Source organism: Thunnus thynnus, chromosome 2, assembly GCF_963924715.1.
Source record: "Thunnus thynnus chromosome 2, fThuThy2.1, whole genome shotgun sequence".
NCBI classification, from domain to species: Eukaryota; Metazoa; Chordata; class Actinopteri; order Scombriformes; family Scombridae; genus Thunnus; species Thunnus thynnus.
In genome coordinates, this window is record NC_089518.1 from 23570029 (window position 1) to 23582612 (window position 12584).

The 12584-nt window shown below is 40.1% G+C and overlaps 2 protein-coding genes across 7 annotated transcripts in view; one reads left to right on the forward strand and one right to left on the reverse strand.

The window, feature by feature from the left end:
* Nucleotides 1-767: 767 nt before the first annotated feature.
* On the reverse strand, nt 768-6122 carry LOC137198206 (probable gluconokinase). Of its 5 annotated transcripts, none has more exons than XM_067611885.1 (6): nt 6002-6122; nt 4717-4817; nt 4169-4199; nt 3991-4077; nt 2592-2635; nt 768-2008 (listed from the first exon to the last, which is right to left on the reverse strand). In XM_067611885.1, the coding sequence occupies exons 2-6, from the start codon at nt 4752-4754 to the stop codon at nt 1615-1617; spliced, it is 594 nt and encodes a 197-aa protein (XP_067467986.1). In that variant the 5' UTR covers nt 4755-4817; nt 6002-6122; the 3' UTR covers nt 768-1614. The 5 variants fall into 5 exon arrangements, with proteins under 5 accessions (XP_067467986.1, XP_067467996.1, XP_067468003.1 ...); XM_067611895.1 differs by having other exon boundaries at nt 5923-6094; XM_067611902.1 differs by having other exon boundaries at nt 5897-6094.
* A 610-nt stretch (nt 6123-6732) lies between these two features.
* Nucleotides 6733-12584, forward strand: part of frmd3 (FERM domain containing 3) — a 56599-nt gene continuing 50747 nt past the window's right edge. For both annotated transcript variants that reach the window (XM_067611938.1, XM_067611947.1), the window contains exon 1: nt 6733-7101. In XM_067611938.1, coding sequence (XP_067468039.1) covers nt 6997-7101 — 105 coding nt within the window. In that variant the 5' untranslated portion in view covers nt 6733-6996. The remainder of the gene's footprint in view (nt 7102-12584) is intronic.

Consider the following 12584-nt stretch of genomic DNA (forward strand, 5'->3'; position numbering starts at 1 on the left):
CTGCTGTCCACCAGCTGTTTGTTCCCTCCGAACCAAACCGATCCTGAATTATTCAAACTTTTCAGGGATTTTAGAAAAAAAAAAAAGCATTATTTCTTGAAGTATGTATGGGTTCTCTGTCATCAAGTCAGCTCTGCTGTCAAAGTGAAGTAAAATATTTAACACAAGAATCCAAAACTTGAGGTATAAAATATTCAACCAAAACCATTATCTGGTCATTTTTATTTAAATAACCCGTGCAACTCTGAATCAACCCAACAGCTCGACTACAAAACCAAAGATTCAAATTTACTCTGTGAATGTTACATCTGTCATAGGCTTGTAACACAATAAAACAGTCTGATACACTGTAGATTTTTGTGTTCAGGTTAAATATTGTTATATGCATACATTGTTCCAAGGACCACTTACTATCTTTTTCGACCAAATCATAGTCTTCACCAGCAAATGGAGTTCATTCAATAATAATCATGTGATTTAAGTATAACACTGAGCAAATTCCATTCACTGATGAAGACTACATGTGATTTTGTTGAGTTGGAATTATTCGTCAAACTATTGTTTACAAGGTTGAGAATAAACTTGAAAACTTCAATTTCATTATCAGCTTCTCTAGCCAGCACCAGACTAACATGTTTCTCTTGTCTAAAGTGACTTTTGTTGGCCAAAGTCGAATTTTGAAGGTATGAAAAGTTTTTTTTCTTGAGATATGAATGGTCTTGAGCTTATGTCATGAAATTTATGAACCCAAATCCAACAACCCAAAATGTCACTCAAAAACGTTTTTATTTTAATTTGATGTATTTGTGCCCATGCAACAGTAAATCATCCCAGTACAGACACTTCAAAGCCAAATTTGCATGTTTGTTACATATAAATGTAAACTGATCTGCTTAAAATAATGTCTTAAACTTTAAAACATTGTTGCTCATTGTTCTCTAATAATAAAAATCTACTCAAGGCATTTTGTCCATCATAAGTTGCCATCTGTGCAGGGAGGCAAGTTACAGACTGATGTAGGATTTTCCACAGAAAAATCACCACACTGCACTGTGTGCAACAAAAGGCAACTGCAGGACAATCAGCAGCCCTCTACAGGCTCATAATTCTGGTTTGCAACCCAAAAATACAAAATTTACAAACCATGTGTTTTAATTATTATTACATAATATAACTAATAAGGTGTGCCGCACTTTCCTGTGAAAAACTGGAATCCTCACAGCGTTAACTCCTCTTGTTTGACCACTGTTGTCAACATTCCCTTGTTGTACACTACTGGAGGTAGATATCTGTAATTGGTCACAATTCAAACCCTGTGTGATAGAAATTTACAAGTTTATGATGATGGCACTTACACTGTGTTTCAAAGTGGTTTTAGCCAACTAGCTGCAGTGTTCAGAATCACAAATGCACCACAGGATCATCCAGACTCTGTTATTCTGTTATTATCATTTAACATCCTGAAGCACTAATGAGTAGACAAATTCAGAATTCCCACAAGTTTCTGTGTGGTTTTGTCCAAAAGGTGCTTTACCCTGCACTGTCAAGATATGATCTTTTGATTATAAACCTGAACACCCTTGAAGATTACCAAATTCTTCTGAACTGCTATTCTCATTGGTAGATTACGGCCACTGTATCTGTCGTTGGTGACGACTTGAGGCTGATGAGGTGCTTTTCGACCTCCGTGGCCAAATCAGTGATGCTCCTCGTGATGTTCAGTGGCAACACATTCTCCTCATCCAGCGGAGGCTCTAAAACATCAAACTGGGAACGCAGCAGGTCCGCTTTCATGAAATGTCCTCTCCGGGCCACCATCCTCTGGTGAATGAAGTCGTAGTCGCCGTGCAGGAAGAGAAAAAAGACATCAGGAGGGGTGGAAAGTGGGATTTCCTGGTCTGGACAGGAAGAGAAGGTGAGGGCTTTGGAACCATAGAGCAGGATCTGTCTGTAGATGCGCTTCAAGGCAGAGCACACCACAAGAGCATCAGAGCCTGAGCACCTTTCTCTGTGATAGGAGGACACACACACACACATATACACACACAGTTAGCCAAATGCAGAAAATGTTAAAAAATAGTGGGGAAACAAAGTGAACTCTGTGCGCAAACAGCTACAGAGAAAAAGGATGCAGAGAGAAAATAAGGATGAGTGGATTTTAAAAAAAAGAAGTGAGGAAAGTGTAACTAGCAGTGGAAGAGTTAAGGAAAAGAACTCTTTGATGTCACCGTAGTCGTTTTAAGAAAGAGATGGCACACTTTTCACTCTCTCCCTCACCTCTTCTCAACACTCCCACTCACTTAATCTGTCTTTACCCTCCCAAGCTCCCTTTCCGCTCTCTGGTTTTCATCTCAATTTTCAAAACCATCTTTTTTTTTCTTTTTTATCTCTTTCGACAATTTCACGCCCGCATATCCTTACTTCACTCCACTGCTCTTCAGCTCCCTCTCTCTCTCTCTCTCTGTTACCCCATCATCATCTCCAGTTCTGTCCTTACAAAATTTGTTTGTGTCTTTACCACTACAAACTATGTGAGTGCATGATCACATATATACTGTGCATATGTGTATGTGTGGTATGTTTATTCGTACCTCTCAATGACTTCATGCAGTTTGAGAAGCCAAGGCAATCTGTCCTGAAGAGACAAACAACAACATCATGTCTGGTTATATTTTTGTTTTAAACAGCGTTCATTCAGGGTGGTTAGTTTGCACCTTTTCATATTTTTTTGAGATAGTAGATTCATTTGACCCTTGTCTTCAACAGCAGTTCTCAACTTTGTTAAGAAATGTTTTTAATCTCAAGGATTATAAAACAAATCATTCACTGGGTTTAAAGGGTTTTTGCACTAGCTGCCCGAGGGGGGAAACAAGGCATCGCCTCGTTTGGGTGTCACTATCTGGAAAGATTATGAAGCAGAAAATTGAAGTTTGTTTCAGATATTTGCCAAAAACTAATGTAACAACTCTGCTCCTCTAAAAAAAGATGAAATCCAAACATGAAAAACATGATGGTTTCTCTCTATCTACCACTTACAGTTTTAACATTTTTGAGTGTGTGAGACATAACCCGTGGAGATTTATTATAAGCACTCAGTGTTTATATTGAATCTGACTATTCAGAGTTAGACATTACAATGACAATATATTCTGTTTGATTGTCTTAACTCAAAGACTCTTACAAAGAACTGATCAGGGAATCAAACAGAGATCAGATCAGCAGACGACGTGGCAGCACAAACACATCTTTGATTACACTGCAATCACAAACAATCAATCCTAAATTAGTTAGAAAGCTGAACTGGAGTCACATTCTTATCATACTGCATACTTAACATGAAGAACTGAACTCGTATAACAGGACTCACATTCTCTTATATCCAGGCTTCTGAGCATCTCCTGTTTGGTTCTGCCAACCTCAACCTGCCAACTCTGATATCAGCATGAAAGTCACATTTTTGCCAAAGCCTGACAGTAATCCTGACGTTGCATTTCGCCTTCACTTCATCGGTTCATCCTGAAACTGCCAACTGTTGAGTATTTTTTAAAACATGCCAAAGCATTGGACAGAGCAGGTCTCAGGGTAATTCTCCCAGGCCTCCAAAGCAAATTTCTGAGTGGGCGCTTATTGCCGGCCATGAAAACACCTCTAACAGTAAACTCCTGCCAAATGTTGGTCCGCCTGTAAGCTTGTATACTCAGCTTTGGCAGATAGCCAGTCAATTATTTGGAGATCTCCCTTCATTTTGAAAGTCAGCATGGACAGGGAAAAGATAAATATTGACCAAACAAAAATAAATGACTCAACTAAATTTTAGGACTATGGGCTCATTTTCCCTTCCTGTTCCTCTCACTGTCTTCTTCCTCCACCTACTTATTGAGTTTTCTGTTGCTGCGAGTCTGCCGAGAATGATTTACTAAAGAGGAGTGGTACAAATAAATACACTAACAAGACACCTCCAAACACACACTCTCACACACCTGGACTGACCTGGTCTGTGAGCGCTTCACCACGAGCCATCTTCTCAATGTTGTCTTGAGGGTGGAAGTTGTCTCCTTCATGCAGGGGCCACCCCAGCTGATGAGTGGATACACAGATGTAGTCATACTGGGTGCAGAGACATGAGTAGAGGTGTATTTGTGTGTGTGTGGAGGATGGGTTAAATTACCTTTTCTGATAGGAAGGTCCCTAAGGTGCTTCTGTATAAGAAAAAGAGCAAAACAGAAAAGACTTCATACAGTGTCATCATTCAAAAACATTGACCATTTAAAGATCTACTTCTGATGGGCTTCCAATGTAAGTGAAGAGGGACAAAATCCAGTCCTCCCGCTGTGCAAAAATGCATTTAAAAGTTTATCTGAAGCTAATTTGAAATTCTGGCAGTCCGAATGTGTCAAATCAAATGGATATCTCTTGAAGTTAGTCTTTTTAGTGCCAAATTCCCAGTTTTTGTTACAATCCTTCCACCGCAGCTCAAAAGGGAAACATTTTCTGAGGAAAGAAAAAGAGAATTTTATACTATAAAGACTAATTGTGGAAGATTTCCACTTGACTATCATCTTCACTGATCATCAAATAAAAGGCCACTGATGCAAGCAAAAATCTCATTTATTTTGCTTCCTTTAACTCATGTGGGTTATACTCTGCTCAGTGTGCTTATGTGAGATGCCTCCCAGTAAGGATGTCCTGGTACACAAAAATAAACAATGCACATACTTTCCACAACCTGAGACTCCCATGATGATGTAGATCATCCTGCTCAAACAAACAGGTGGATCTGCAGACGCCTACAGGTCAGCTCCTGTTCTGAAATGGATCTGAAGAAGAAGAAGAAAAATCACTACTTCCATAACTGGAAGGGACTTGTCTGCTATACTCAAGAGGTATGATCAGGAAATCTTACACATGTAAACATCTCAACCATAGAAATATGTAGAAATAATATCAGTGTTCATGTAGTTTAATCCTCATTCTACCAACATATTTAAGATACAAGGACTACTGTAAGAAACAACTATCAAAAAAAATGTTTGCTTATTTCTTCTCAAAACATTATTAGTTATGTATTTAATGTCATCTAAAAAGAAAAACAACATTATTATTATTTTAGGAAAATAACAGTTCATTTGCATATTGTGTAAAATGAACATATATACTTTTCTTTATATAAATTGTAGCTTTTATCCCAAGTACAACCTTTCTCCTACCCTGCTGATACCTAGTACTGATCTGATACCAGTGTTTAATTAATAAGCTGAATGCCTGGGATCATTCTTTTATGAGTAAGGCAAAATCAGGTTTGCTTAAACATTGTTTTTTTTTCCTAAATTTGTCAAACAAAATGTAACAAATAAATACGTAGATATAAATTTGACCGATACCCAATATTTGAGTCAGTATCAGACCAATATCCGATATCAGTATTGGTGCATCTCCACTTTAAATTAGGACCCATGTCAAACATGAACTCAATAAATGATTCCATCTATTAAAACTTCATAGGCGGAATTAGGTGCTTTTGACTGGGATCCTCCAAGATCCCAATGCATTGGTATTTTAAAAAGCATTAATTAAAAAAGAAACAATAAACAATGATAGGAATGATAGAATAAAGCACCTGTGAGATATGATAAAAAGGAGACCTCTGGGGTCTGCAGGTACCCCAGTCGGTGGGATTAAGGTTAACCTGCCGTTATAATGAATTAACTGGTGGTGTGCTAGTAGCTACTGGTATTTTATGCATACGGTGCTCGTTGACTGTATAAAAGGGTTAGGGTTAGTTATACAGTCACTGACAGTACTTATGCAAAAACGTATTATGGCTCTAAATGTATCGCCTGCCAAGCCAGCGACACACAACTGTACCATAAAACATTAGTTTTGTAATTACACACACAGTTTTTTTAGCTACTCTCTTCTCACAGGAAAATATATTCTGAAGCATTGTGCAGCATCCAGTGAGTGTGTCAGGTATTCCTGCTGAATCAGTGGTTCATGTAACCTGTAGAGAGACGATAAAATCCCACGTATGCCACATCCTGCTTCTTCAGTGACTCGGATCCGCTTGGACCATGGCCGCCGGGTTGTTTCGCTGAAACACGTGATGACGCACGAAGCACGTCGCTACGTTCGCAATTAAAGTGACGTCGTTCCGTAACACGCTCAGATTATGTTGCAGCTGAATCGCCTTTGACGTTATTATTGATGGAAATAAAATGATTTCACCGTTCGCCGCTTGATCACTGCTGTTTATTTTATTATCGGATGTTTGATGAACTTATGAATCGTTGCAGAATGTAGATTTTGATATTTGTCATCACTTCATTGGACACAAATCCACACGTGATGCACAAAACAATGCAATGCAATAATGAAGTGATGATGATGATGTAACCTGTATGACTTAGTCTGTGGATCAGAAGCTTTTTGCATAATTATTTTATCAATAGCCCATAAAACAATAGATTCACAGAGCTCACAGCTCGTTTTAGTTACCTATAAAACCTATAAAAAAGAATATAGCACAGAAAATCAGTGACTATATGTTTTTTTTCCCGCAATAATGACCACATGCACTTCTGACACCACACGTGGGATCATAATTGCAATGTGCAGGTCCTGTTGAAATGAGGTAGAGCGAGGCAGAGAGAGAGAGAGAGAGAGAGAGAGAGAGAGAGAGAGAGAGAGAGAGAGAGAGAGAGAGAGAGACCCTCCTGTAGATACATCAGTGGGCAGGCAGGAGACGGATGCAGGCTCTCCTCCCTCCCGCTCTGTTACATCCATCCATTCTGTTATCCATCCATCCATCCATCTCTCCATCCACCCCGTTCATTCCCAAGGGCGTCACAGGGGAGGGTGACAAGACCTGACTGAGAAGCACATACATGTAATGTGTGTGCATGCGTGAGTCCTGCGTTTATGTAGCCTACGCTGCGCCTCTGGTCTGCTGCCTGTGGATCCGGTGACATGAGGAGCTGAAACAGAACCGACAGAAGGATGAAAATGCTCCGGTTTCGCAGCCCCAGCATCCGCTCCTTGGACCAGGAGGTCCTCTGCACGATCCGGTTACTGGACGACTCCGAGATCTCCTGCAGCATCCAGGTACATGAAAACGCACACAGTTTCTCCACCTTTGTGCTTTGTGATTATTGCAATTATCACGTGGAGGTGACAGAGAAATGCCCTTCAGGTATATTCTTGTTTTAATGGTTTTATAGCCCCATATTGTTTGTTATTCTGATTCAGCTTGTCTTTTTTCGACCATTTTGAACGCATTTTTGCTCTAATTTCCATGCTGCTGTGATTTACTGGAGAGGTTGCATGCTTTGCTCACTATACAGCCTTTAAGATATGTGTAGTGAAGAAAAGAGAGAGAAAAAAAAAAAGAAACGATGGTGAACCTCAGGCAGAATATTTACTGGGGCTTTATATATGTGTGCTTGTGTGTGTTTCCATGTTTGGTCCAAGCAAGATGAGACCCACATGGAGAGAAGTTAGGGTGAAGTTTCATTCATCGCACAGGGAATGATGGAGCTCCATGGGTGTGGTGGTGGTGATGGTGGTGATAGTAATGATGAGGAGGACAGAGGGGAATACTGTTTGGCTTATTGATTGCAATCAGTCAAGTGAAGCTATATGTGTGTGTGTGTGTGTGTATGTGTGTGATGAGCTTATTGTGTGCTTTTGCTTATGTACAAAGATGATAAGACATAAAGTGTCACTGACAGAGCCAAGAAAGATCCCTTCTGTGTAGCAGCCATGATAAACGCCTACATTCTTACATGCTTAAACCAAGACTGTCTTTATTTATTCTTGAGGAGGTGACATTTTGGAAATACATGTTTTTATATCATGGGTATACTTTAGACCACTTTGTTCATGATTTAGCAGCTACAAACCTAACAAAGCTTTTGGAGTCTGAGACAATATGAGGAACAGAAGAGATTCACAAATATTTTACAATAATTTATTTCTTTCAAAACAGTCGAAGTAGTAATTCCCGAACCTTTACTGAATAAAGAGTAATTACATCGCCCAAAAACTTCTTTTCATAAAGCTGCTTGTCACACATAGAATAAAACAATAGTCATCATATGTGCTGTTGGAAGTTTTTACATCAAAATCTGTCTCTGTCTGCCACCCAGTGAAATGAAATGAGCAGGATGAGTTCTATCGGAGATGTTCGCAGATACTATAATGGCTGTACTAAGATACACCAGGAAAAAATGCTCAGTATAAAAAGCAGGTTGATGAAGAAGGTGTGGCGAATGACTTTAAAAGATCATAATCTGCTCTCGCTGTCAAACTCCTAGATCTTTGTTTCTGGACAGACATGAAGACTTGGGTTTTTGATTCACTTAGAAAAGCCACCAAGGAGCTGATGCACAAACCAACACCTCAAAGCTGAAGTGCAGCCAACTGGAAAATTGACATAAAAGACATAAAACCTGATCACTGGATCCATTAGAGACGGATGAAATATTTAAATCTCTTTGGCTGCCTGAACAAAGGAAAATATAAGTTTTCCCCTCTGCTTGCACAAACAAATTAGATCCTGTGGGCTTGCAGTGTAGATCCTGCGGGCTCCTGGGCCCTGAGCTGCAGCTGCTGCCAGAGAGGTAAAAAATAAAATCTGTGTATCTGCCAAATTATGACTCATAATTATAGCACACACATATGTTTAGTAAAGGGACATTGCATAAAAAATGCTGGCCAACATATGGAAAGATATGGATGGACATTATTCTGTTCTGTTGTTAAATTTTCAGCATTGCACCAAAATTCTTCAAAGCAGCACCAGCTTGTTGACAACACATTCAGCTAAACAGAGTTGAGAGCGCCATGAGTGAACGCAGCTCAGAGCAGCACCTCATCTCCCCCTGAGCCGCCTCCAGAAGAAGTTGGCAGCAGCCTCGGCCCTGTTGTCTGACCCTGAAAGACCGAAAACACTCGCAGCATGTCAAACGAACTGTCTCGCTGGACTTCTACTTGTACCCAATCAATGATTTATAAAAAACCCTTAAGTGTACTGAGAGAGGAGGATGGAGAGAGGCAGAGAGGGGTGGTGTCTGTATCTTTGTATTTTCGCGCTCACATGCATGTATACCTGCGTGTTTGTGTCTCTGAGAGCACAAAAGTGTGTTCAGCGCTGCTACGTCTGGGAACATTAAAGCATGGCTTTTCACCGGGAGTTGCGTGAATGCAAGAGTCCAACATTGTGAGTGTGTGTGCACTTTTAGCTGCGTGTCTGTGTATCTGCGTGCGATAAGGAAATGGACATTTAATATTTCTAGCTGACTGCATTTTCCAGAGCTTTCTTTAATGGCTTTGTGTTCCGGTGCTGTGCTGCTCCTTCCTACATATTTCATGACATCCTGCGCTCCTCATGCTACACTTCTGCTGCTTAACAACAGCACTTCTCCCTTTTCCAGTGTACAGAGACTTCCATCTCTTACTTTATCTGCTTACTTTTCTCCCACTCTCTTTTATTTCGTCTCTTCTGCTTGTGCTGAATATGTAGGTCAGGCAGCAGTAGATTGAACACCATTAAAATGTTGTGTGACAAAATTGTTCTCAAATTGTGCTTATGAGCAAATGCCTCACAACTGAATAGCTTGTTTAATGTGAGTCTGCAATGCCCTTATTTCCTTTAACTTTCCTCTTAGGCATCACTTCTTGACTTTGCATAAAACATGGGTGCATTACCCAGCACCCCTTGGGGTACAGTGCTTGGTACCGCATGATCTATCCTGATTAAATGAGGACTTTAAAATGTCTTGAAAAGCCACAATAAGTATGGATATTTCTATGGCGATAGAAAATGCATTTTTTGGCACAAAATGGATGATAACTTATGTGTAACACGTCTTATTACTCTAAGTGTAAAAATAACGGAAAGGCAATTCAGAGTGTTTACTTATGACAAAAAAAGGCATTAAGAATAGATATAAAAGAAACACAAGGTGATATAAAAATACACATGAAGAAACAGAAGATAAAATGAGCTCAGATTTTTAAAAAAAAAAACAGAATATCCAGGAGAAGATATGAATGAATGGTCCCAAATTTGACTGAATAAAAAGGAAGTGGCAAACTGAAAAGTTATGCTTAGCCTCGATTTAAAAAGAGCTAATAGTTGGAGAAGACTTCTGATTTCTCTGAGTTTGATCCAGAATATTTCATGTTTCCAGTGATGATATTGATGGATTGAGTGATCAGACGTCAGCATTGGTGAAGTGCTGTTATTTAGCTTGAAGTGTTACTGGGCACAGTAAGACTTCAAGAAATATTAAAAAGAAGTTTAGTCATAGTTTATTATAACATATAATAGTGGCTGAATGTCATACTCATTCATACTCACATACATGTATCGTTCCAACAGCAATGTCAAGAGGAGAGTCTGTTCTAGTGAAGAAATGTTAAGGAGCAGGAGACAATTGAGTGTGTATATATTATCCTATTAATGTTATGTATATTTATATTTATTTAGGTGGATGACATTGTTTGTAAAAAGATTTCCGGTTCTGCGTCACGAGGAGCGGCAACAGCCTACAGCAGAGCGTAATTATTTTTAAGTTGTTTACTGTGACACTAAGAATAGCTTGACAGCAGAGTATAATGCAGGTAGAGAGAGAGAGAGTGTGTGTGTGTGTGTGTGTGTATGTGTGTGTGTGTGTGTGTGGGGCGGGGGGGGGGGGGGGGGGGGGGGGGGTTATGTGTGTCTACAACCTGGGGGTGAACGTGTCCAGCCTGCTGCTCTCATGTTCAGTGGTAATGTTAAGTCAGACACGTCAAGATCAATACACAGTGACCTCCTCAGCTTTCTGCTCCCCTCCCCTTCATCGTCCACTCTTTTTCTTCTCATCTTTCCATCACTCGTCTTCTCTTTCCCATCCCCTCCCTCTTTTCGCTCTCTCTTTCACCCCACTTTCAGCTTCAAATTTACTCCTCTGTCCATCTTTTCTCACTTTCTATTTTTGTATCTCTCATCTTATATCTCCTTCCGTCCTCCTCTCTATCTCTCCATCTCTCTCTCTTTCTCTCTCCTCCTTCCTCTCTGTGACACATCATGTATAATTGAGTGAGATCACTGTTCTTCATGAGGCCAACATCAGTCAGCTGTCAGTGATGCTCTACACACCATGAGTGTGTATATATGTGTGTGTAAGTGTGGAGGGTGGGGTAACCATGGCTCACTTGCATGAAAGATTTAAATGTAGCCACTGAGCCAAAGTTCTGCAATTACGGACATCAATTCACTAGAAATTACTGTGCGGCAACGAAATAGCCCATAATAACTGGAACTATATTGAAAGCTTGATATATATCCTGCTGACTGCTCTGTTTCTATTCTTGTGCAGGTCACCTTATCGATACATCACTGATACAGTCTATTTAAAGATGCGTATGGATGTCGGTGTTGTTTTTTTACTACATCTGCCTCTCAGCAGAGATGTGTGAGTTGCTGATGTGGTGCTGGCCTTTTATTTACCATCATTTTTTGCAGGGGGCTGACTCTGTGTGTGTGTGTGTGTGTGTGTGTGTGTGTGATAAAGGTAGCGTAGCTGGTGTGTGAGCTATGCTGAGGCAGTGCTATTGTTTTCAGCTTGTAGGCATTCTTCAGAGCAAGTTATAAATAGCACTGTTCTTCTATTCTTATCCCGCTTGCCGGCGCCTCTTTGATGCTCCTCCGAAGATGACTAAAGAGAAATAATCCCTTTTCTGACTTTTGCTTGCAACTGAAGGGAAGCAGAGAGATGAGACAGCGGGATAGAAGAGAGGTAGACATCTAAAGAAACGGGTGAGAGGGATGGAAAGCGAAAGAGAGATGGTTGATAAGACAGAATGTGGGGTGACGCGGTTGGTCGCAGTACGTGAGCTGTGAGGATGATGGCAAAAAATCAACAGGCTGTAGGAAGGAATGGAAGCGCGGTGGAGTGGCTGCGGAAGAAAAACAGATTAAGCAGATTAAAACATAAAACAGATTTCAAATGAGACTGGCAGAGCGGGCGGATTTTGAAAAAAGGAAGACAAGGTGGTGAGAAAGAAGCCAGGCTAAGCCAGGGAAGAATAAAAACAGGCCAATTGTTGATGGAAATTGATCTACAATTAGGTGGAAAGCTGAGAAGAAAGTGTAAAAAATGAACTGCAGAGGACAGTAAAATAAGAAAGTGTAAGCTATGTCAGAGATCACCCATGTACCTGATTGATATTCATTGTCTTGCTCAAGGACACTTCAGTATCAGATCATCTTGTTCAAGGACGCTCTCCTTCCTCCAGCCAGCAGATGACCACTGCACACTGAAAATGAGAATAACATGCAACAAGCACTACTACGGCACACAGGCCTTATTTAATGATGAATGTATGAATGTATTTAGTGAAGTACATGGTTATTTGTTAGGATTAAATTTGAAATCATTTCTGTGAGTCCAGATGTTTGCATTTGTTCCCTTCACTTCATATACTTCATCTTTCCTTATCTGGTAAAAACTGTGTGGAGGAAAGAAAGTTATTTTCAGTTTCTTCCCATCATCACTTCTCCTTAAAGATAGAGTAGAATTAGATTTTTTGGGGGGGAAACA

Coding starts and splice junctions, on each gene's coding strand:
- LOC137198206 (XM_067611885.1), bottom strand. CDS start 4,754: ATGATCTACATCATCATGGGAGTCTCAGGTTGTGGAAA. Junction 2,636..3,990: donor GTGAAGCGCTCACAGACCAG/GTCAGTCCAGGT, acceptor TTGTCTCTTCAG/GACAGATTGCCTTGGCTTCT. Junction 2,009..2,591: donor CTGCATGAAGTCATTGAGAG/GTACGAATAAAC, acceptor CTCCTATCACAG/AGAAAGGTGCTCAGGCTCTG.